The sequence below is a fragment of the Gobio gobio genome (assembly GCF_949357685.1).
Source record: "Gobio gobio genome assembly, chromosome: 5".
In the NCBI taxonomy this organism is placed as follows: domain Eukaryota; kingdom Metazoa; phylum Chordata; class Actinopteri; order Cypriniformes; family Gobionidae; genus Gobio; species Gobio gobio.
Genome location: NC_137101.1, coordinates 25962031 through 25989043, shown reverse-complemented (window position 1 = coordinate 25989043; position 27013 = coordinate 25962031). Strand labels below are relative to the sequence as shown.

At 38.2% G+C, this 27013-nt stretch overlaps 2 protein-coding genes across 2 annotated transcripts in view; one reads left to right on the top strand and one right to left on the bottom strand.

The window, feature by feature from the left end:
- The window catches only part of taf3 (TAF3 RNA polymerase II, TATA box binding protein (TBP)-associated facto), a 996662-nt gene that overhangs the window by 579667 nt on the left and 389982 nt on the right, over nt 1-27013 (top strand). The window lies entirely within an intron of this gene.
- LOC307126598 (uncharacterized protein) lies at nt 1460-27013 on the bottom strand. The gene is made up of 7 exons (XM_079817210.1): nt 26856-27013; nt 21326-21514; nt 13845-13874; nt 13511-13735; nt 3806-3832; nt 3634-3703; nt 1460-3536 (listed from the first exon to the last, which is right to left on the bottom strand). Exons 1-7 carry the CDS (start codon nt 26914-26916, stop codon nt 3389-3391), a joined length of 750 nt encoding a protein of 249 aa, XP_079673336.1. The 5' UTR covers nt 26917-27013; the 3' UTR covers nt 1460-3388.

Below are 27013 nucleotides of genomic sequence, written 5' to 3'. Positions count from 1 at the left end.
TTGGGGAAAAAATAAAAATGAAACAAACAAAATTATCTGCCAATGGGGTGAGAAAAATAATCTTATTTCTGTTTGAGACAGAAACAAGAAACAAGATTTCAATCAGAAACAAGATTATCTTTCTCACCTCATTGGCAGATAATTTAGCTTGTTTTAAGGATAAAGTCACTTAATTTTTATTTTATTTTCAAGAAAACAAGAAAAAAATTCTTATGTAATTTTACTTATCTAGTAAATGCATCTTGATTTAAGAATTTTAGATATTTAGACTAGAAACAAGACAAAATTACTAAGTAAGAAGAGCATTTTTTTGCAGTGAGCTGGTGACTGGGAAATAGCCCCCCTCCTAAGGAGCAGCTAGAAAAGTTCAGAAGGGAGGCGGAGCGGAGGTGGACCAGGGTAGAGGGCAAGGTCCATGGAGTGGAAGACAAACAGGGGATGAGGGCAGAGCAGGAAACCAAGGTGAAGCAAGCTGAGCAGGTGGCCAGGGCAGCGCAGACTGTGCAGGTTGCCAGGGCGGAGCAGACTGGGAAGATGACCAGGGTTATGTGATGTACTTTATAAACTTTTAACTGGGCAAATGAGGTCACCTGGAATGGCAAACATTCATGGTAGCAGTCTTTGGTGATCCTTGGGATCGGTTGGGCTTTTTGTGATTTTTAGTTTGCATTATAAGACAAGCACATATATTCATCTCCATATTCATCTTTTTAATGACAAGTGAATGCTTTATTAACTCTTAATGAATGCTTTATTAACTCTTAATGAATGCCTTCTTAACTCTTCTTAACTGTTTTCCTTCTTGCCAGGTTCAGCTGAATGTCAAACCTGACCTTGTAAACCAGCTGTCTAGTGACAGATATGGTGAGTTATAATGAATACTAACTGACATATTTCCCAGCCTTGTGAAACCTTTTTAGGATGTCCCTGAATATGTTGTTGGATTATTTGAATTCTGATTGCCCAATTATATTTGGATATATAAAACTCGACACGGAATAGTCTGCGCCAGATGCGTTTCTAATGATGGCATAGAAATCTTGCAGCTGGTTATTTAAAGCATCTGCTCCCTCTCTCTCTCTTGTTCACAGATGTATTTTAATCATAGTGGCCAAGCTGTTTTTTTTTTATCACACTCGAGTCTGTCTAGCTGTTCTTCACTGATTGTTTTATATATTTTGCCGTTGTTAGTTGATGTCCACTTCCGTTTATATAATTTTTCATCTGCACTATCCAATACTGCTGTCATCAGGCAGGTCTTGCCCGCATTACATGTCCATATCACTTCATGTAGTTAACTGTAATAATGGAAAAGAGCATACAGTACCTATAGCACACCATAAATATTAAAATGTACTTTCCCTGAAAATAATTGCACACCTTAGAATGTTCGTAAACCAATCAGATTCAAGCATTCAACAGCCCTGTAGTATAAATTGTAATAATATTTCACAATATTACAGTTTTTACTTTATTATTGATCCAATAAATGTGATTCGGCTGTAGGCACAAGGCTGCCCATCAGAATGTCCGAAGGACTTGCCGAGATAAGGCTGTTCTTGGCAGGGCACAGGGATCGCCCAGACCTCATAACTCCGAAAGCATCGAGACAAATCAGGAAAGCTATCTCCATAAATAAATTTAAAAAAAATATTAGAAATGCAGCCTGTTTAGAACATGCAAAGACAAGCAGAGTGATACAAACGGTGAACAGTCCCTGCAATGATACTGGTGATAAATCAGCACTCCTGGATGTGGATATTGCCCCAGTATCAACATTTATTCTTGATCTTACATGCAGCTATTATAAGAAGTGATGTTTAAAGGCAGTAGGAAATGTTAGTCGATTTCATGCTTTTAAACACCTTGAAAACATTAGTTATAATGTAATTGTCAAAATAGAACTAGACTGAGAGGCAGAGATGAGCGAATCCAAAAACAGTTATTCATTCAAAATTAAACAGAGATGCATTGCAGGTAAGTAATAGCACAGACGGTTCAATGAATGTGATCATGTGATGATGACTTATGATGGTTATGAAACCATAATAACTGAGTTTTTTTTTCTGTTACCAGGTTGAAGCAGCGTTCAGGTGCAGATGGAAAGCGTGAATACTGAAAGCCACACACCACAGGATGAGCATGGCGAGTATCAGATGAGTACTTTTTCACACAGGTAAACAGTCTTTTCAGTGAATATAGCTGAAGGTTATCCGGAGTACAATGAGGGAGATCACTGAAGACTTATGAGCCAAACTACTATGGAAAGTAGCACAGGTAAGGAGTCTGTATTTGTGAAGCCAGACTATGTCTGAAGGAGTGTGCTCTTATAAAAAAAATGCTTTTTGCAGCCAGATGGTGTAGTTACCGGCATCAACCAGCAGGGGGCTAATGCTAGCAAGCTAAACCTTGACTACATGAGCAAAACAATTTTTAAAAACTCTAAAAGTTTCTTCCCAGATAACACAAGTAGCCTACATCTCTAAGATGTCTGTTAAAGAGTGATTCACCTGGAAATCATCTGTTGTCTACAAACATCTGAATATTTTACACACTCTAAATCAACCCCCCCCAAAGAATGGAAGTGAAATGTGACAACATGCCCCGTAGGTGGGGTACATTGTAACATGTGAGGGGCACATTGTAACATGAGCAAATGACAGCTTAAAATGTTACCTGATATAATCAAAAAAATATCCATGACAAACTAAAATATTTTGTCAATAAAATACAATTATTAACTTTTTAAAATAAAATAATGGCATTTTTTAATCATTAAAAATATACTTTTTTATTTTTGAGTTTGACAACAAACACATCGCTAAATACAGCTATACAGCATAGTTAAAAACATAATAATAATGAATAATTTCTGAACATTGACTCTCAGTCATTATTCACCCTTTTCTTGTGGTTTCTCAAAATAATTCATAAAAGTATAGAATATAATAGCGTAGTTCTATAATAGGGGCTCATTGTAACACAGTGCTACAAGACACCCCATCTGCACAACTGGGATTTAAACCGCGGCTCGTGTCTTCTGCTGTTAGATCACCATTAAAGAATGATCCCAACTGTTAAATAACAGATATAAGATTAATATAATATCTGATTTGTCTTATTTTAAATAAAAACAAAAAACAGAGATGAAAAATAAACTTAAGTAAGAAATTTACTTTTGCTATAATTAAATAAATGTTCAGTGATATCTTCCAGAGATTTTTTAATTTTGGTGCTTTTTTCTCTCTAAATAATGTTGATATGGCAACTAGTAAATACACTAAGTTTCGTCATCCTGGCATGTGTGGAAAGTGTTAAACCATGCGTGTTACAACTCCCTTACCCTCAAATAATGCCCTTTTTGAGGGTATAGGGGGCGATTTCGGATTCAGCCAGAATCTGTTGTGGGCTTATTGGCTGCTTTGTTTGGTTCAGCTGAACAGTGTTCAGATGCACAGACTGGCACAGGTATGTAGGTCATGTCATCTGGGTTGGTATGATATAGTGGGATCCTGTTTGTTTCTCGACGTCTTAACCTGTGGGTTGGAGGATAAAAACAATTAAGTAAGAATCTGCCAATTAAAAGGCCTACAAATTAAAACTTCATTCCACAATAGATTTTATAAAACATACCTCCACCTCCACCAGACAAGGAATAATGCTACCACCAGACAGATGATAATTATGCTTGTACCTACTGTTGCTGAGTGTTGATTAAAAATAGAAAAAAAGAAAGAAAGAAAGAAAGAAAGAAATATGAAAAATTATTTGTTTCAGGAAATTAACAGTAATAAATGGCACTCACATGTGTAATTACTAGATGTGGCTTCCACTTTATCATTTTTTAAAAGAAAGAAACAATGGGTTTTTTTTTTTTCAAAAAAACTGAACATTCTGTCATCAGTTCGTCACCCTTGTGTTGTTCCAAACCCAAATTACTTTCATTCTCATTATGAGTAATGTATATGCTTTTAATGGAAAAAGCATAAACCGAGCATGGCCAAGGATAAACACACCATAAAAATATAGCTCTTATGATGTCTATGCTATATTCCAAGTCTTCTGAAACCATTCAGCTGCTTTCTGTGAGGAACAGACATCAATATGTTTTTTATGTCTCTTAACATCTTCCCTCCTTCATATCTTGAATCTCATGTGCACTTACTCATGTTTTAACCGTAGTGTGATGCATTACAGTACATGCAATGCCATGTAAGAACAAATTATGTCAAATGTGTCATCTTCTGTTTTAATATGCACATATGTAAATTACATTAAACAGCTATGGCAGAGGGGAAGATTTCCAATGGATTACAGCTTAAGACAAGTTGCTCGTATGGCTTCGGGAGATTTACAATATAGTGAATGAAAGCTTTGCATACTACATGGGAAAAAAAGTTACACTAGCCACGTTTACATGTGCACTTTTTTGTCATTCCGATTCAAATCATTCCGATTGAAAGATTCGGTGGACTGTTTAGCCTACATGAGACGTTATCTAAACCGATCTGGAGTTTACATGTGCTGACTTTCAGTCGGAATCATTTTGTGACATGTGCACACAGTTTGTCTGTCGCATCAGATTCGTAATGTTAGTATTGTGGATCAATAGTTCTGTGTTGGTAATTTTTATATTTATTTATTTTTCTGTGGGCGGACATGCAGTAGTTTAAACTAATTTGTCCTATACAATGGCTATTTCAACAGCTGTGAATGATGAATGCGGAATCAAAATTAATTCAATTTATTTATTTTGAAAAAATTAGCGTAACTATAAAATGCACCCAAATTATTAATAAAAACATAGGATGTATGGTGAAACATGAATGAAAGCATTCAAGACGTGCTCCGCATCATTACTAGTAAACGCATATATTTCAGATGATTAAGGAAAGAGACCATAATCACAAAGGTATAAATATTAACAAAAGTAATTAAAGTAGACTGTGGGTAATGTTACTTAACCAATTTGAAGCAGTTGTTTAACTTTTTTTTTATATCTAACTTACGAGAAACAGAGAAATATCGACACGTCCTCTCCAGCAGCTTGAATGTTCCCCGTTGAAATGGCAACTCTCAATGGCCACCAGGTCTTATACAGTTTTATAAAAGCTATTATATTATTTGTTGTAAAGAATCACCTCAGAAAAATTAATTCTTCTGTCAGGCGCAGTTGAAGCCACAAACGCTGTCAAGATGAGATGGTGTAGCCAGGCTATGTCTGTGTCATTATTCCAACATCATGTTCATAACATGTTACGAAATAAAAAGATTAATACCTCAGAAAAATTAACTTTCCTCTCTTGTCAACATTAGCCTGGTGTGAGTGAGGCGCGCACTCTTCAGTTGTAGAGGCGCGCGCGCTGTAGCCTATATCATGTCACAGAAAGACGGACACTCAAAGTAATCGGATCAGGTCGTTTACATGGTGGAATTTTTAGTTTGATCGGTTCATGAAAAGGTTTATTCCACCCTTCTCAAACCGATTACAATTTCATTCGGTTTGGCCATTTTTATTCCGATTGAGGTGTTTATATGGAGCATTTTCATTAGGATTGGATTTTAAACCGATTAGTGCTCCATGTAAACGCACCCACTGAATTTACCTAAACATACTGAAATTGTTTTACATTTCATGTTTTTATTTGCATTATTATGTTTTACATTAAAACTTTTTTGGGGGGCCTGATAGTGAGAGAAAGGAACTCCTTAAGTACTGTTATAATATAGGCTGCAATCGAAATCACATACTTCTCGAAAAACAGTGTGTGACAAAAGAAGTATGTCAGAATTCAGAGTAGCCTACTTATAAAAATTGTAGGTAAAAATGACCCTGATGACCTACTACTTCCAGCGAAATTCTGAAGTGAGCATACGATGGACACTTTACTATTCCATGAGGCCATGGGAGAATGGTGAAGCCACGCAACTAATGCTGGTAGGTCACATGATCCAGATTACATACACATCCATACTATATAGAAGATACTTTTTTAGTGCTTGTGAAGTAATTACTTATTTAAAATAAGTACCTACTCGAAAGAGTATGCTGGTTGGAGCACTGCCCACAATGCCTACACTCTTAAAGGAACACGCCGACTTTTTGGGACTTTATCTTATTTACCGTATCCCCCAGAGTTAGATAAGTCCATACATACCATTCTCATCTCTGTGCGTGCCATAACTCTTTCTGACACACCCACCGCTAGCCTAGCTTAGCACAAAGACTGGAGGTAAACGGCTCCAGCTAGCCTACTGCTCAATAAGTGACAAAATAACGCCAACATTTTCCTATTTACATGTTGTGATGTGTATAGTTACATCGTGCACTAAGGCCGATGGAAAATGAAAAGTTGCGATTTTCTAGGCCAATATGCCTAGGGACAATTCTCTCATTCCTGCGGCGCAATGATATTATGCAGCGCCTGAAAATAGTCCCCAGCACACTCTCTGTGCAAGCAGGTTATCACGTTGGTTATGTTGACGGAAGCAGATGTGTAAAAAGTACTCAAAAATGTTACTCAAGTGAAAGTACTGAGTGGAAAATTAACTCAATTAAAAGTAAAATTATCTGACCAGAATCATACTTGAGTAAAAGTAAAAAAGTATCACATTAAAATTGTACTTGAGTATAAAAAGGTAAAAGTAACAGCAAGAATGAAAACGGGAGATTCTTGTTTAAGCTTTTAATCTCTAAAAACATGAAGTGACTGAACCACATACAAGGTTTTATCCTGCTTGAGTAAATCACTGAAGTTACCCTTTAACAATAATTGTTATTGACACTGAACATGATATAGATGTAATGAAGACCAAGTTCCAGTGAAATATCTTCACAATCCTCTATGATGTCTTTACGTCCATCTTTATGCGTGTATTCTGAGTGGCAGTTTCTCTCTGCAGATGATGAGGTTATGGTACGACACCATCTGAAATACACAATTGATTTTGAAGTTACAGTTTGTCTGTACATTTGATTATGTAAAAACAAGTATGTTTATGAAGGCCAAAATTTACAAAAATGGACAGTATGAGAGCCCTTTACTGTGTTAAAAGGAGAAAGTGATATAAAGTCATTGGATAGCCTTAATGTTTTTTTGTGAGTGGGTATGTTTAGACATAATGTAATAATAATAATACAAAATCCAACAACCTGGATCATAAATTCAATATCTCTGTTGCTTACTTTGTGGAGAAGAGAAGATGAGTATCCTTAACTGAACAGAGCTGCTCACACTAGAAGACACAAAAAGACATGATTGGTATGGAAACCAGATACAATATTTAATGTTAAAACATTTTTGTAGATATTTTAAGAAATAATAATTTACCCGTCGAGAGTGTGTTGACAGTCTGTGTAGTTGTATAGCTTAGCTCCAGAAAATCAGTAATGAGGTGGCTTTGACAGTTGCGGATTTTAGAAACAAAAAGGCGGGAAAAAAGAACCCTAACTAACATGAACCATTTCAGTAAAGGGTTCTTCAGTAGACTGGGTAAAGCCAGCCTGATCTGCCGGCGATTTGATTTCGCCCTACAGCTCAGTCTGGAAACCTGTACAGCTTCTTTTACACTTTTGCGGGAACCAATCACAGACTGGCCTATCCACCTTGCGCACTATTGGCGGGTTTAACACAATGACGGATAGAGAAGGGATGGATCAATGCCCGTTGATCACGCCTCTTGTGGTCTGAATGGTTGAAGAGGACCATCCAGTACAGATTCATTTGAATTATGCTCGTTGATCACACCTCTTGTGGTCTGATTGGTTGAAGGACTAATCGATTGCGTACAGAGTCATTTGAATTATGCTCGTTTATCACGCCTCTTGTGCAGTAGAAAATAAAGAGCAGACTCTCCAGACCAATGTTCAATCTTAAATTGAGCTTGGTCTGGTGATAGCCAGACAAGTTCTTCAGGACAATACGGTTCTAAATAGAACTGTTACATCTAAAGAACCTTTAAGGAACCATCTTTTTGTGTAGCTTTGAGTGTAGCTTTTCATGTTAGTTGTGTGGTTAGTTATACAGTATACATTGCAAGTTTTGCAATATGGAGGCACATTTTTTGTGCATAACAGGAAGTAAGATCTGGTCAAAGTCTGGTTTACATCCTGTTTTGCTTCAAATTCAAGTTCAACACTGAGGTCTTTATATACCAAACACTTTTCCCACAGTAATCACTAAATAATCACTAAGCAATCCCTACAGTAATCACTAAATAAGATGACTATTTTAATAACATTAAAAGAGTCAAACTATTTTGATTTTGAAAAACATTATAACATATATTTTAACTACATTGAAAATTGGCATACAGTGAGCTAATAAGGATCTATTTGAACTTTTGTTAAAAATATAGAAAAACAGATTCACTAAGAATGAATTGTGGCCTGTTGAAAGTGTTTTTTTTGTTTGTTTGTTTGTTTTTGCATGCGCTAATGAGTGCCCAATTCACCAAGGGAATTACATAGATCAGACACACACAAAAAATTGTTCTGCTGCCAATTTGCACCAGGCAAATCATACATACAAACATAACTAGTCTCTTTGAACTAAAACAATGATATTCTTGTTCAAAATATCCTCTCAAATACAGGGGTTGGCAGTGTCTTACAATTAACAATATCATGATTGAGAGAAAGTGCATCTCTTTTACATCTTATTTATATAGTTTAGGCTATACGTTCATTTACTTTCATTTGGTGGTAGAGTGCACACTGTAAAAAGAATACTGTGAAAAATACAGTAACTTGCTGGCAGCAATTAGCTAGTAAGTTGCTGTATTTCATTTCACAGTATTCTTACTGTAAATGTAATCGCAGTAACTTTAAAATTACTGTAATTTTTTTTACAGTAATAATCACAGTACTGTATTTCATAACTACTACTGTAATGGGGATTACTGCATTAATTTTGTGTACTGTAAAATAAAGACACTGTCACAAATGCCAATTATTTTCTCACTTTTAATTTCAAAAATTCATAAAATAAAAATAATATAGCATCATTTTTTTCAATGTTACATTGAAATGTAAAATCAATGTAATTTCATCACTTTTCTGAACATACAAAAAACACTTTTCTGAACAAACAAAACAATCAATATTTATTAAAATGTTTGGATAAAATTACTAATGTATAAAAATTTAATGATTTAAAAACAGCAGGATTTCAAACCTATATATTTTCTGAACATATACATTTTTTCAATAAGTTAACATTTCTCTGTGAACAATTCATTTCATTTCAACACTTTTCTGAGCAAACAAAACAATCAATATGTATTCAAATGTTTGGGTAAAATTACAAATCTATAAAAATTAAATGATTTAAAGGGATAGTTCACCCAAAAATTAAAATTGTGTCATCATTTATTCACCCTGTATGAATTTCTTTCTTCTGCTGAACACAAAGAAAGATATTTTGAAGAATGTCTGTAACCAGACAGTTGATGGGTCCCATTGACTAGTAGGAAAAAAATACTATGGAAGTCAATGGGACCCATCAACTGTCTGGTTACCGATATTCTTCAAAATATCTTTCTTTGTGTTCAGCAGAAGAAAGAAATTCATACAGGTTGAGGGTGAGTAAATGATGACACAATTTTCATTTTTGGGTATCTATCCCTTTAAAAACAGCAGGATTTCAAACCTGAATATTGTTTTTCTCCAAGAAGTTTTTTTTTTTTTACATAACTATTATTCTTTTAAAACTTGACCTGGACTTCCTGGGCTGGAGTCTTCTACCCTGTAGAGGAAGAAATTCATTATTAATGTAAAAGTTTAAAAGCAAGACAGATGGGTTGATGACATATACATAAAAGTTTTAAATAAATATTAGTATTTTTTATATGCTTTGTTGGTGGTTTGTGGAGTAGCATCCCCTGGGGCTGATATTTTTTTATAGCTTGAATAAAGATGTAAAATGTAAATTTATTTTCATTAACACAAACTGTAACATCTATAAAAATAACTTATTTTTAAAAGATAAAATGTAAATATTCTTATGGAGTTGCAACTCGACTCTTATTAGACAGTATTGGTTTCTGTCATTTGCCATTACTTTAATATTTAATAACTGTCTACATGAATAATATTATAAAATTGTACATGAATATCCCACATTTCTGCCACAATACCATGTTTACAGTTAGTGATACAACAGTGAAATTTATGGTAAATGTTTGTGAGTTGTGAATGGAAAAGTATTCTAACTGGCTGGTGTTGTCACACAATGTTCCTCCTGTTTTTCATGTCAGTGTTGTTGAATCACCTTGTGTTGACGCTGTAAAACTGCATGATTTGAAAATGATGCTTGGCAGCCCTAAAGGGATAGTTCACTTTAAAATGAAAATGCTATTATCATATACTCAACCTCAAGTTGTTTCAAACCTGTATGAATTTCTTTCTTCTGCTGAACACAAAAGAGGATATTTTGAAGAATGTCGGTAACCAAACAGTTAACTGGAGCCAGTGACTTCCATATTATTATTTTTTTCCTACTATGGAAGTCACTGGCTCCAGTTAACTGTTTGGTTACCGACATTCTTCAAAATATCCTCTTTTGTGTTCAGCAGAAGAAAGAAATTCATACAGGTTTGAAACAACTTGAGAGTAAATTTTAAAGTGAACTATCCCTTTAATAGAGATTGCTAATGTGTCGTCATCATGACGTATTCCCAGTGGTAAACGCAAAGCATTTTGGGAATCCGCGGCACAACGGGCGCCGGTCGCCAGACTTCTTTGCATGGAGGGAAGAAAGCAGTGTTCAAGATGCCGTCTACCTGCTGTGTTATAAACTGCAATAGTCGTTCTCACGATAGAAGTGGCATAAAGCTTAAGAACGGGATATACAAATATAAGTAAACACTTTGCAGTTTGAATGATGTCCTGTATGAACAAAATGACGGAGTATATTTTTAGTGTCCACTGTTGGATTGCGCCCGCTCCCCCCTCTCTCAGGCCGGCTACACACTGCAAGCGTGGCGTTTTCTGTGTCTGCACACCAGAAGCGTGTCTGACGCGGCGATGCTGCTGCTAGGTGACGAAGTGGAAGGCCTATACTTCATGTTAAACGCTTCCAACGTGCGTGCGTGTCGCGTGAAAGATAGGCGTCTGTTCTATTTCCAGCATGCACGCGTTTTCCGCGTCTCACGCAGGCAGTGTGCACGCTCTAACCTGTTAACATGGGAGCCGAAATAAAAACGGACACGCCACCCTTGCAGTGTGTAGCCGCCCTCACACACACACAGACAGGTTTGTTCAATTCGGACTGCATGCAGATAGATGAGAGAGAGCGAGGAGTGTGGTGCTTAAAACATTAGCATAACTTTGAACGGACGACAGTTTTCTGCCCCACTTTTACAATCTCCAGGTCCTAGACCCATCCATCTGTAAAAAAGACTGCAGCGACTTGAATTCTGAAAACTTTGCGTGTGTGTGTGTACGCACTAACAACACTTAATATCATGTATTTGTATATATATGGGTGCTGGAAGTTGGGCAACAGTTTGACGTCCCTTGACCAGTCGCTCAGCTCGTAAGGATCCAGTCATTTGATTCCCTTTTTCTCATCAGATCTCGTCTTTGCATTAGGATTTAGTTTTAGGCAATATGGTCCGACAATGTTTTCTTTAGCCCGCTGCATTTTGTAGGATTATATTCTGCTTTTCTCTCTAATGTTTAATTATTTTCATGCCAGAACACTAGTCTGCTATGCTAGGCCACGTAAACGGGCCAAACGTACCCATAATTCTTTGCATTCTGATGACGTTGCCGCCCATTTGGTCACATGTCTTAGCGATCTCTATAGACAAGTTGCGGGCCACCCCTGACTTTCAACCACCAACTACCCACCCAAACTGGCTTCCAGTTATTCCAAGGTATTCAAGGTAAAAATTAAAAGTCTCACCTGGTATTAGTTGTTCTGCCAGTCATACTCAATGAAGTCCCTGATGAATGATGCCACGTGTGGATTGAGGCACTCGGTTTTTTTTTTTTTTTTTGGGACCACCTTCCCAGTTCGTCTGCTAATCTGGACCTTTGAATTAATCAAATAAAAGACGTTATAAATGTAATTTCGCCAGATAAGACAAATATTAATACAATATATGCTCCCAAAATTTAAAATTAGGCTATTAACAATCTCACGTTATAGTTTCTGCAGCTTGAAGGCAATGAAGTTCAGAAAAATCATGAAATTATTAAAAATATGTTAAGTAACGTACCTTAACAGATAGCTGCTACCTCTTGCTGCGTTTTCTCGGCCCGCTTAACTTCAATGTCTGATTCCTCAGGCGGCAACAGCAAGCAAGAGAAAAACACGAGAGATTATTAAACGGCTCCGCGCCAATAAATACAAAAAATTACACCATTTTAAATTAATGTCATTTCACAATGCTAACGTTAGTCTTTAATCAAATTAAAGACGTTAAAAATGTAATGTTGCCGGATAAGACAAATCTTAATACAGTACAGCCCATGCCATGCTCCCAGTTTGAATAGCATTTCACCAATCTCGTTTCTGGGGGTTTACGTTCAGAAAAATCATGATGAATCACTATGAAAAATATGTTAAGTCTTAGGCCTACCGTACCTCAGCTGCGTTTTCTTTCAACTCGAGACCGTCGAGAGTCGGCAGGCTTGACTCACTGCCTCACGCCGCACGCGCAAGTGGCGACAGAAAAAAAAGTGATCATATTATGTGACGTATCTGCACCAAAAGAGATCACAAACACAATTCCAATTTAATTTTTATTTAACAATGCTATCCTTCTATAAACTAATGACGTTATCAAATGTTGCCAGACTAGAAAATATATCGAAATCATACAGAAATATCTATTTGTGGTAATAAAATTATAAAATGCACACACAACATGAGACGAGTTTACTACGAAGTGTGCTGCTCATTACTATTTTCTCTCTCAGTGCACTCTTAAAGTTGAACAAACAGGTGACTTTACAAGAGTAAACTTTGGAAATAAATTATGTTACCTTTCTGAAGTAAAAATTCAGATGAAAGTGGTAAATCTCGTAGCTTTCCTTGGCTGAAAAAAAAACATCTTCTAGAAATTGCTGTATTGTGATTCACAGGAAAAAAAAAAATACTGTAGAATTTACCCACCGTTGAAAAAAGACCATGATGCTTTGCAGATCTACAGCAACATGCTGTATACAGGTTCTACAGTAAGTTTTTGCTCATTTTACAGTAATAATGCTGTGAAAACTACAGAAATTTGTTACAGTGCAATCTTTTGATTGAACTAAATCTATTGAGCCTAAAGGAGGCGTGTTTGCACAAAAAAGAGAGTCAAGTAATCTCAACAAATCTTGGTCATTACTGTATGGAAAAGAGCAGTGTGAACATTCTGCTAAACTTCTCTTTTTAGGTTCCTAAGGAAGAAAGAAAGTTATACTGGTTTGGAAAACCAGAGGGTGAGTAAATAATGACAGAATGTAAATTTTTATGTTAGCCACATGCATTTTAACCTACACAGTGAACGGCATCACCTGTTATTGTAGAGAAAGGGCTTGACGGGGTATGTGACGATGTTGTTGTCATATTATCTCTGCTTTTGAAGCTGCTGGATGTTGAATTTGTTGAAGTAATTTCATTGGTTGTTGTACAAAAGACTCCCTCTTTTGTTGTGCTCTTCAAAGTTGGCTGGCTGGTAGTTCTTCTTGTTTTGGTTGTGACAACCTCATTTATTGTTGTCAAAGTCATATGCCCTGTTGCTGGACCATGGTACATAAATTACACATCACTTTTCACTTCAACAACAGACACAGAAAAACTTAGGAAGTTAGGAATTAGGAATAAGGAATTAAGAAAGATGGTACTTACTTGTTGGCACATGTGGCTTTTTGGGATCAGCTGCCAAGAAGGAATAACAAAATCACTACATTGATCACCTGATATCTGTTAGGATGTAAAGCTAAACATAATCCTACCTTTTAGAGTCATCAGCAGAAAATGTGATGTTTCCTAATGGTATTGTGAGTGGTTGCCAAGGCATTGTTATGAAATTGCTAAGGTGTTTTTAGCATGTCGTTATTGCCGTTATTTGTTTTAAATGTACTGGTAACACTTTACAATACGGGTGCACTAATATGCATTAATTTATGCTTAACTAATAGCCAGATAATCATGAATTAATGTATGACTCATGAAGAACTAAACCATTTATTAATGATTACTGCATCAGCAACTAATGAACATTATATATGATTAATAGATTAAATAATATATGAATTGCTGTTAATTAAATGTCATCATGTATTAATTCCCTAATAACATATTATATTAACTAATAATGTAAATTCATATATGAATTACCACAATGGTCGAAGCTGTATTTCAACTTCCAGTTGTCTGCTTTAATTAATCATTAGCTAACGATTTGCAAAGGTATCATTATGTTATGACTTTACTTGTTGAGGCACATGACTGCATTGACTACGTCAGATTTCACAACAGATTAATGAAAATGATAGTGTTACAGCAGTCTGAGGAGATACAGAAAGCAGGTGGATTTGATATGCAGATTTATTTACATACTTATTGTGTTTATTTACAGCTATTAATGCATCTATAACTCATATCAGCCTGAAGTATTAATAATCCTGAAGTCATTGATTAGCTGGTTTTGGTGTGTTTGATTAGGCTTGGGGGAGCTAAACTTTGCACTCCGTGACCGACATTGCCCATCCATGTTATAGATTAAATATGAAAGTAAAACGGCCAGCAGGTGGCGGCAAGTTAACTTTTTTCATATCTGGAATTCTTTAATGAAACACTGCTGTGTTGCTCGGAGACGAGTGATGCTGTTCTGCTGTGGCTTTGTTTGTCAAAATAGTGCAAAAAGAGAAAATGTTCTCAATATTTTGTTTAAAACTTACTCAAAATTAACTTGTTGACGACGTACATACCAGTGATAGGTTGAGTTGAAGGCATACATGCAATATAACGGTGTCCTGCAATGAAAAGATTTTACCCCAGCCCAGAAATTGCCAGCTGACGGTTCCCTTTCATAGGTTCACTCAACGCTGCGAACAGTCGCTATGGGAACGCCTGTGATTTGACGAATGTCTGAAGCCCGTAGCCTATACCACTTTAGCGTTTTACGGCATATCTGACTGTCGTCACTGCGATAGCCTGCATCTAAGTGTTGCGTTCGAGACTCGTCGCCTTTACGAAAGGCAGCTCGTCTAACCCCCGCATCTCCGTTTCTGTGGCTGCTGAGGCACCGCACAAGATGGACGCTTGGGGTGAAGTTGGCGAGTCGGAGCACATGGACAGCAGATGGTTTTTTTTTCCCCTTTCAATCTCTCCCCTGGTCGCGTCCACGTGTTCGAAACTGTGACAGCGACAACCCTGTTTTATTTGTCCATGACGAAATGCGGCCTACCCCAGAAACTCGTGATTCGATTTCTTTTGGCTGTTGCCTTTTTGACGATATGTTCTATCTACAGTGGCTTCTGATTCTAGAGGGGCTCGTGGGTGAAATTTGTAGTTCTCTCCCCCCGAGTGGACAGGAAATCAGGCCCAGTCAAAGCTGGACGATCGATTTTTCACTAGTCATGCCCCTAACCAGTCCCTTAGGCCTCTACCCTTCTTCCAAGACCTCCACCATGAGGTGTCAAAATCTTGGAAACAGCCATTTTGAGCACACATTACTAATCCCGTGGCTGCGGATTTCTGCGAATCACGGTTATGCGATGATGCAGGCCGTTGAAGAGACTCTTGCGGCCCATCTTGCGCTGACTTTGGCTCCATCGTGGTAGTCAAGCCCCCTGCTGCCTTCCAAACCGTGTAGAATTACTTCTTCTTATGGTTGGTAAATCCTACTTAGCAGCTGAGCAAGCAGCAGCTACCCTTCATTCTATGGCTGTGATTCAGGCCTATCAAGCTGATTTATTGAAGGAGCTAGACAAGGTTAAGGAGCTCAGGCGGGCTACTGACTTGGCGCTGAGAGCTACCAAGCATACTGCCCACGCAGTAGGCAGGTCCATGGCAGGGATGGTGTCAATAGAGCGCCACCTTTGGCTTACTCTCACTGACATCAAAGAAACAGACAAATCTTTCTTGTTAGACGCCCCCCATTTCTAATGACGGCCTATTTGGAGAGTCTGTGACTACTGTGGTTGAAAAATTTCAAGCAGCAAAACAGCAGTCTGCCGTGTTTCATCAACTCATCTCATGTAGGTCCAGGGAGGTTGAACGACAACCAACTCCGGCTCTTTCTTGCTCGTCCTCCCTTCAGCGCCCCTGTGAGGTACAGTGAGGTGAACAATTGTCTATGGAACCCTCCGCAGAGACTGGGGTCCTAGGACTCGCCCACCAGTTTGCCCACGACAATGCAGACGGATTGACCTGACTTTGACGGCCAAGAACCTTTTGCTCATCCTTAGAGGCCAGGCCCTCCATCGGAGAGTTTGTACGAATAGTGGAAGCATATTCCCCTCTCTCACTTTGGCCTCCTGGCTCCGGCCTTAACTGTTCCGCCGCAAAGTGCACATCGACGAGCACTGTCTCAGATACTCTGCGCGTCCTAGCCTTCGGAGTTCAGGAAAAAGTTTATGACGGTGTTCGAGCCCCCTTATGCCGGCATGGGGGGGCCATCCCTATCAGGCAGTTGGACAGTCCCCTGTATTAGAGGTCTCCACCATTCTTGTGCCTCAGGGCTCTATACAGGTAGACCACCTTATGACAGAGAGCGCATAGCTCCACATGTGCCTCCTGTTTCTGCAGACGCCAAAGGCTTTCTGCAGTTTGGAAATGCATTGGCACCCACAGTAACAGCAGGTGCCAAAAACAGAGCGGTTAACGCCCCTAGTGGAGCACTGGGCCGCGTGGCAAAGCCTGCCCGAGGTCTCGCAATGGGTGTTACATACTATTCACCACAGCTACACCATCCAATTCTGCAAAGGCCCACCTTTTTCCTGAGAGAGGAAATTGTGTCTCTCTTAGAGAAAGGGACTATAGAAGAGATACCCTCACTCAGGCAGAGGCAGGCTTCTACAGCTGTTATTTTGTTGTGCCAAAAAAGGATGGTGGATTACGTCCGATTTTGGACTTATGTTGCTTTAATCTTGCGCTCAGAGTGAGCAAATTCAAAATGATGACGCTGAAGTCCATTCTGTCTCAGGTTCGAACCGGAGATTGGTTTGTGACCATCAATCTAAAGGATGCGTACTTCCACATCCAGATCGTCAAGAGACACAGGAAGTTCCTCAGGTCTGCTTTCGAGGGCAAAGCTTACCAATACTGTGTCATTCCATTCGGACTAGCCTTAGCTGCTCTGACATTTACAAAATGTATGGACGCTGCTCTGGCCCCATTGCGGCTCCAGAGCGTCTGGATTTTGAACTTCCTGGACGATTGGCTGATATTAGCTCAATCACAGCAATTGGCAATAGTTCATCGAGACTTAGTTCTCTGCAATTTGAGGAGCCTAGGTTTATGCCTAAACCTTCAGAAGAGTGTTTTGCTGCAAGTCAGCAGATAGCTTTCCTGGGTGTGGATGTAGATTCTGGCGTGATGCGGGCACGATTGTCTCCCGCATGTGTTCAGTCACTGCAAGACTGTCATTGCAAGACAGGTTGTCTAGTCCACATTGGTCTATGCCACAGATGGATGGGCCTTATGGCAGCAACGTCCCCTGTAGTTCTGGCCCATACATAGCCCCGGGCCAGTCTTTTTGCCTTTCCACTGATTCGCTTGCTCAGAGTGCGAATGGACAAAGTAAGACACCTGTTGTTGGTGGCCCCTCGCTGGCCCACAGATTTGGTTTTCAGACCTGGTCAGTCTGTTAGTCGGCCCGCTGTGGGGGATTCCCCTCAGACCAGACCTGCTGACTCAAGCTCAGGGCATGATCCGGCACTCCTGTCTGGACTTATGGAAGTTGTGGGTGTGGCCCCAGAGCATTAAAGGGGTCATGAACTGGCTTTTTAAATTTTTTTATACTGTTGTCTGAGGTCAACTTATGACGTTCACATGGTTTTTACATCCAAAAACATCAATAAGTTTAATGAATAAGTAATAGGCTATTTTCTGCCCTGGTTTTGAGGTTCTTTTACAGGGTTGAGGAGTGACTACACTGTAAAAATGAATCATGGGTCTTGTAATTTTCACCAAAAAAATGAAGGTGATAAATAGAGTGTATATTTTCTTAATAAAATTGTGGTTCAGTGTTGTATAGAAAATATTGAGAACATTTCACTAATAAAACCAAGAGATAGATTTTACTAATTTTTTTAAGGAAATTAAAGCAATTTTGAGGCTTCAATCGAAGAACCGATTAAGCTGATAAAATTCAGGAAAATAAGGTTACCTATTTATTTTAAGAGAATTATCTAAATTATGAAGTTTTATTTAGAGACACCATTGTTAGTTCATGATTTGCAAATGGCTGGAAATGGAGAGTTAATATTGAAAATAAGTGTTATTTTATGTTTTTGAGTGAAGGGAAACATGTTTAATGTTTAATGTTCAGTTATGTTTGACATTAGAAAGAGTTTCTGTTATGTTGAAGTTTTGACCGTCACCATTGTGCAGAAGAGTAGAGCTTATGGTTAGATTGTGATGTGAATAACTTCAAGCATTATTATTATGAAGCATGTTTCTTTGAACATTGAGCAATAACTTTGCTAATGCTAGTGCAATAACAGTTTGTTTCTACTTGTGCTAGCAGCAAACAGTCTATTAATTGTATAACATAATTCAAAGTCAAATTTAAACAAGTTATTTACTCTAATTCAGTGGTTCTCAAACTTTTTATACCAAGTACCACCTCAGAAAATATTTGGCTCTCCAAGTACCACCATAATGACCAACATTAAAATACAGTAGCATAGTAGGCCTAACTATTCAGCTACAGCTCTGCCCAGTTAAAAAATTAGGCAGTTTATTCCTAATAAGAATATGTATTGTTGTCAGCCACTTCAACATTGTAAATACAGTTTGTACATTAACACTGCACTGTGCTTACATACAGGTAAATACAATTATTAAATAATTATTAAATTAAAATGTGTTGTAAAGTTAAATTGAAACTGTACTGTACTTAAATGTAAAACTAAAACTTTACTAAAAAAACTTAAGTCAACTTAAGTTAAAAAAGCACATTCCACTAATAATATTAAATTCATCATGTGCTATAGAATAAATAATTTAGGACATTTTACTTAATTTATTCAGGTAGAATCCACTAAAAAAAACAAACCATAAAAACCACTTTAATATTATATTGTTACCATATTTTTTTTAAGTATATAGTGTAATATTTTATTTACAGTGTAGTTACGTGTAATGAAATTATGTTATTAAATTACAAAATGAATGTCATTATATTTAGTTGTATTACTGAAGTAAAATGTGTAATTCTTACTAACCATATGAACAGGAACTTGCTTTTCAACACATTCTTTCTATTGTGTGACTGTGTGGAATTTCTTTGAATTGTCATGAATTTAATTCCACTTCTTGTCATTCCAATTCCAATTCAACTTCCTGTGGGGCGGTGTCAATTCAATTCAAATTCCAATTCATGAATTGAATGGAGGCCAATTCTGAAATTCTGAATTTTGCACAAGCCTGTGGGCCTGGTGTCAATATAAGCTTTTCTCTGACTAACAAGGACGTTTTCAGCTCTGAAACTTACAGGATATTCTTATATTACCATGACCTTTTATATCAAAAGATCAACGGAAAGTTGATTTCTCAATTCATGACTCCTTTAAGCGTAAAGGTGTTCTGGTCTCTTGGCTGAGACTACAGATGCTATTCTTAACTCGAGAGCCCCCTCCACGAGGTGTCTTTATCCTTTCAAGTGGAAGCTGTTTACCTTCTGGTGTACACACTGTAATCTAGACCCAGTTCATTGCCCTATTGGTTCAATACTGGACTTCTTACAAAGTAGTTTTTTCGGCAGGGGCGGCTCCGACTACTCTGAAGGTCTATATGACAGCTTATCTGCCGAGCATATACAGATGGAGGGTGCTTCCTTTGGACGTCACCCCTGGTCTCTCGTTTTCTGCAAGGGACGAGACAGCTTAGGCCTTTCCGCCCTACTCGAGCTCCCTCATGGGATCTTTCTGTTGTCCTAGAGGGACTAACAGGTGACCCTTTTGAGCCATTGGAGTTGGTGGCAGAAAAGTTTCTTACCCTCAAAACTGTCCTCCTGATGGCTCTGTCCTCTCTAAAGAGAATAGGGGATCTGCAGGCTCTTTCTATCAGTCCTTCTTGTATGGACTTTGGACTTTTGGGTTGGTTAAAGTCTTGTTGCGACCAAGGCCAAGTTGTTTCAAAGGTCGCCTCGATCCCCTTTCGTTCCCAGCAAGTGGTCTTGGAGGCTTTTTCCCCTCCTGCCGCAGAGATTGGTAGCGATGTGCGACTCCTTGGTCTTTTACAGTGGTGTAGATCGGAACAATTATTTGGGTGTTTTGGTGAAATCAGAGGAGCTGCCATCACCAAGTAAATAATGTCTCATTGGGCTATTTCTGTGGCCTATGAGGCGCGTGGCTTCACTTCGCCTCTAGGTGTACGCAATCATCCAACCAGAAGAAGGTCTTCTCAGGCTCCCTTAAGGGCTCTTCTTGGAGGATATTTGTATTGCGGCAGTCTGGTCCAATCCTGACATCTTTGTTAAGTTCTACGGTCTGGACGTGAAGATGGCTCCTGGCACCCAATATACATTTTAATTGATATAATTTATTTTATATCATTATTTTATCAATAATACAATTAAGGAATTATATTATTCAAATTAATTTTAAGTTATCTCGCGGCCCACCCGGAGGATCACAATAAATTAATAATATAAATGACCACCTCTCTCTCTGTGATTGTTTTGGATGGTGGTCTTTGCAGTATTTATTCAGAGGGGAGGGGGGTCTTCGAGTAAAAAAAGGTTGGGAATCCACCTAAGTCAGGAGAGCCCAAAATGTTGGAATACACTAAACTTTTCACACTAGTTGCCGAAAGTCAGAGCCAGTCGGACAGATTTTTCAGAAAATTGTGTAGTGTATGTTGGGCACAGACACTGACTAGTACTTTGATAATTCAGTGACTTTAATTATTAATTTATTAAACACTAAGACACAAATGTTCACAGGAATCTAACAAGTATCTAGGGCCTTGCACATGACATTCGAAAAAATAAAAATAATTTAAGTCATGGCCACAAATGAAGAATTCTGTCCCATGTTTTATTAATTTGTTACTTCATTTTAGTTATATAGTGGCCATTATTTAGCTAAAGTTAAAAAAGGGAGCAGACATGTCATGAGCCCCAGACATCTCTCTGCAACAAATAAGACTCTTACCTATGCACTGGAGGGGACGGTCAGTATGCCAGGATAAGTGGCCATTTTTTTCTTTGCAACGGATCAGGTCGGATGTTCCTGCTTTCCTCACGTAGCCCTCTGCACATTGAATGCGAATTTTCGTATTAACGGGATATTTCTCATTAACAGGAACTGTGTTGGGTGCCGGAGTCGGGGGTTCACAGAAACCTGAGACAAAGTAATGTCACAAAAATATCACACATGCAAACAAAGAAACTCATAGATAAAATCCAATTCATCATATTTGCATTGATATATTAAATAATTTCTTCTCTTTAATGTGCACAAATCAAGATGCACACTCTATCTGTTAACTGAAAATAACCAACACGATCTCTTGACAATGCGTATCAATAGTACGAGTATGCAATCTCATGGAATGTATACGGCAAAATGAGTTTTTGGCGTGCATATGCTATGCAGTTTTTCACGTGCATATGATACGCACTTTATGGCGTGTATATGACAGGCTTGTTTTCCCTTTCAGTCTTTCCTTTTTTAAGAGATTGGAATAGAGAAATATAGTATTGTTATAATCAATAGTATTTATAATCCTCCATGTTTTAGTAGAACTGTAGCCGAAACTGTACTTTGAGCCAATGGAAAGTGTATTCAAGCCATGACTTTATTTAATAAAATGGAAAGGGATTACATAATTAATCACATTTTGGAATACACCACAGCTTTCTGGCATCAGGTGAGTGTGTGCACATTTCCTAACATATTGTTTGGTGACCCTTTCACAGTCTAATGCACTGGACCAGGTAACATTATCACAGCCTTTATGTAAGTTTTTGTACTCTCTCATTTCACATGTGACACTAAATTTTTCAATTAACATCTAAATAAATCTAAATAATAAACTAAATTAACCATTTAAACTAAATTACTGATCGAATTATTGATCTAAAGCCCACACTATCACTGTATGATAATTGAAATGAACTGATGACATCAGCGTTTTTTCCAGAATGGCTATACAGCTGAATAAAATTATGCTGCATTATTTTCCTGTTTAACACTGTAAAGCTGCTTTGAAACAATCTACGGGCCCTATCTTGCACCCAGCGCAATTGACTTTGTACACCGACGCATGTGTCATTCCTATTTTGCACCCGCGCAAAGCGCGCTTTTCCCTCCACAGAAGCACGTCGCTAAACTAGTGAATGAACTTGCGCTCCCTGGGCGGTTCAGCGCAAAAAAGGAGGCGTGTTTCGGCGCAAACAATCCCTGGTGCTATTTTGCTGTTCCATTAAACAATTGCGCCACTGACCAGAAAAAACCTAGTCTAAAGTCAGTGGCGCGTTGCGCGTTGTTCATTATGCTATTTTAAGGGCGCATGCTTGACCATAATGTATAGCGCGCACAACGCGCATACACTTTGCTCATGTAATCTACACAGATGCAACAGTTATTTTTGCAAATCATAAATTGTTACACTAAAAAATATTAACACATGAGATGACGGAAATCATTGTGGTGTGCCACGAAGATGTGAAAAAATAGGCATAAATCTAGCTTACAAATTATTCAGGCTAATTGTAGTCTAATAATTAAGGAGACCTGTTTGCCCAATAGTGGCAACTTCTGGCAAGACATATATGTAGGCTATATAAGGACATCTAACAAATTGGTTTGTCCGTCAAGAACCAGGAAAAAAAATCGGTGAGGGTGGACGCAGCGATGTCCTCTGCTGGCGTCAGGTCCTGAGTAGAGGCAGATCCACCTCCCGTTACACGGCGTGCCCGATTGATGCTGGCAAGCTTGGACTTTCCCCGTCTTCTGATGTCATTGTAGCGCTTGCGGCACTGGTACGACGTCCTGGGGATGCCAGCTGATGAAACAATTGTGGCTATTTCCTCCCACGCCTGTTTAACCGACGCTATTTTGGGTGGGTTTCTCCCATCCCCATGCAACACAACTTCTCTGTCTTTCACTGCTCTTACAAGAACATCAGTCTCCTCGGCTGTGAACCGCTCCTGGCGTGCGCCTGGTAAATACGCCATAATAATAGCAATCCATAATGGAATTTGCGCACCTGCTTTTACAGGGAATGTTGGATGACGCTCTGATTGGTTTATTCACGTTACGCCCAAACCACACCTATGAATAATGAAGCTACTTCAGACCAACCCATTTTAGATTTGCGCCGGGCGCAAGAGCCATTTATCCCGCCGGGAAAATAGCAACAACAAAGTTACTTGCGCTTCGCGCTTTGACACTTGCGTTTCAGATCGTTAAAATAGGGCCCTACATTGTTAAAAGCGCTATATAAATAAAGTAAAATAAAGTTGACATGTGGAGAAATCATTTACGAAGTCTTAAAGCCATGTCAGCCCAATATTGTAGTAGGGTAGTCAGTTTGTTTTCAGAGTTTGCTTTGGTTCATGCGAAAGTGGTTTTCCATACGGGTGCACACCAGAGAAACAAACATTTGTAAAAGTACATTTGTGTGCCAAAAAGTACATTTGAAAAAAAGGAAGGAAAAAGGGGAACAGTTGACATATTATTTACATCTTAGCTCTTCCTGGTCATATGGGAAATATGTTACTACTTTTTACTTGGTTACACTACGTGACATAATTATTAATATGAAAAAACAACAACAACATGAAAAGGGTATAAAAAATGTCTGTTTAAAAACAGCCTATGGATCCGAGGAAGGTTGACTCATGATCAAACAAAATGATTTTGATACAAAAACCCTTGATACACTTTTTCAGAGTACACTGAAAAAAAGGTTCTATATGGCACTAAAATTGGTTCTTCGCTTGTAATCATAGGGGAACCTTATTAAGTGCTGTATAGCACCAATTTTGGTTCTTCAGCAGTTCATTACCAGTTCTTTTGCTAAGGTGTTATATAGCACCACTGACTAAGGTGCTATATAGCACCGCTACCATATACAGAACATGTTAAGATATGGTGCTATATAGCAGCAAAAGTGGTTCCTCTATTATTACGACGAAGAACCACTTCTAGTGCCATATAGAACCTTTTTTTTTAGAGTGTACATTTGTGGTGCAAAAAATCTTAACAGTGCAGACAGTGCACATATCTGTACATTTTTTTTACATTTTTTAACTAGTTTGGATGGGTACGGTATCCCCCCTCTAATAGAATGAGGAACACACTGTTTATAATCGTCAAAATAGTGCTTATCTCACCAGCATTTAGTTAGGCCTACTGAGTAATCTCTCTGAATTAGAAACAAGCCTTAATTTTGACAACATAACCACAATATTTCAGACTCATCTTGAACCGCTACTTACAACACCGCTCCTAGAAATACACTCTTCGGCTCAAACTGAGAATAGGGAAGGAAGATGATTTATGGTAAATGACTTTGAAAGTGGCATGGTTTTTGGTTTTTGTGCTGGTCTGGGTATTTCAGAAACAGCTGGTCTACTTTTGGGAGAACTATTCCCTTAGTTTAATTCTAAAAAATATTGCAATGTAATATAAACTTCCATTTTTGTATCATTTATAAAATACTGTGTATAGCCTATATAGGCCTAGTTACTGTATCACCTGTTTTGGATCACTTACCTGGTTTCTGATTTTCTGCTTTTGTTTTTGGACTATTGCCTTTGCTCTGCCCCTGGGACTGTGATCTCCCTCTGGTTTTGACCCCAGCCTGGCCGTCTCACTTTTCAACTTTCCTTAGGGATTGTTGCATTGCTGAACTGACTTCTGGCTTTACTCCTGACTGCCCCTTGGATTTTGCCTCTGCTCCACCCCATTGCTCGGTGGCTCGGCTGCCTGTTAATTTTGTGTCTTGTTTTGCCTTTGGACTTTGATCAACAAATTTAGCAAACTGCTTATCCGCTCTTGGGTCCCTTTTTCATCTCAGCATCCCTAACAGATCAATTTTATGTCAGATCGGGATTTGAGCGGGTGAGCGGTTCACGAGAGGATTTTGCTGTCAATGCAGAAATGAGCCATACCTTTTTTCTTTTTTGGAACTCTTTGGTCTAGCTACATTTATACATTACTAGGTAGGCTACTAGTACTGTTATAGTAGGCCTATAATAAAACCGAACTCACCGATATAAAAACTATTGTATTGTACATTTCTTTGTAGCAAACCACATATAGCCTACATAAACACTCTTCTCAAACAGCATTCCAAGATTGTATTTAGTCTATATCAACTGTATTAATTGTTATTATTATTTAAAAAAAAGTCTGGAGTAGCTATATTGCACCTCTTTTTAATGGATAGCATGGAAACGCACATGATAGCCTTCCAGTCACAGCATATCCTATGATACTATAATAACAAACAAATCATGTAATGTAATTTTATATCAAACAAATGAGGAAAATAAAGTGGGTTGAATCCAAGCAACTCTAAGCGAATTTACAGAATAATCTGCCATCCTTCTGAAGGCACTCCGTCTACGCTTGAGCTGTTGAATGCTCTGTTGATAATTTAAACATGTTAATTGCACTAATAAAATGTTTATTAAGTGAAGCAAAGATTTTGCTGAAAGAACCACAACATAGAGCGCACAGTTTATCCGTCGATCAGATGCGCGTGGAAGTTGTGTTCATTGCTATACATGGATTTCTCGGCGACGTCATCACTGCTTGCGCACGCACCCGAGAGGCAGAAAGAAGAAACCTCTCGTGTTGTAGGTTAGTAGCGGCGTGTCTGTAAGTCAAAATGCCAAGGAGTTGCTGCGTGGTTAATTGTACCAACAGAGCCAGTGCTGGGTGCCTGATGTTTAACATACCTAGGGGGAAGCATGCGTTTACCAAAAAATTATTACCTAACATGATCATTCATACATGTATCACATCAACACTGCAAAATTAAAGACAGACAAACAGATCCAACTAAAATCACGTTTTATTGAGTCAGCAGTTATATACAAACAATAAGGAAAGCTTCAATGTTGTTGCAGTAGCGGACCAGCGATCTGTCTTTCTGCCTCCAGGATGCGCACGCACCCTGTAATGTTTGTAAACAGGAAACCCGTGTATAGCAACAGACTCCGGGTGCAGTGTTTCGGAATTAAACAATCATGGGAAAAATAAGTCGTGATCACGAGAAAATAACTTTTGTTATCTCGAGATCCAAAAATAAGTCGTGATCACGAGAAATATAGAAAAAAAAGTGTAATCTATGGCCGTTTAGGGCTTCCGTATTTTTCCACTATAATTAGTTAAATCTACAAATCATAGCCTAACACATGAATGGTCACAGCCTACTTTTTTGGATCAAACTTAGCAATCTTTTAATCAGGCATTTACCTTGTCATTTTTTCCCAGCATGGAAAAAGTAGCCTATTTAATAATAAATAAATAAACAAGCAAGCTGCAAATATATAATTATTTCCTTTAGGCTATCTGAGACTGTCACAAAAAAGAGTTTCCAATAGGCTACTTCATATTTCAGTAAAGGCGTGGAAACGCTAAAACTCAGCATAGTAATATGTAAATGCAATAACACTGTTCAGGTGTACTATATGTGTATTTTCCTGTGACGTTACTCAACACTTACCGCTTGCTCTGGCAATATTATGCTGATAAGCGGCCGTCATGAAAATCAATATACCATACATGTCCACTTGTCCCGGTGAATTCAGCAGGAACGCCGTAGTGTAAATCCTCACAAATGTGTATCCCCCCGCCAAGCAGAGATATGTGCAACATTTGTGT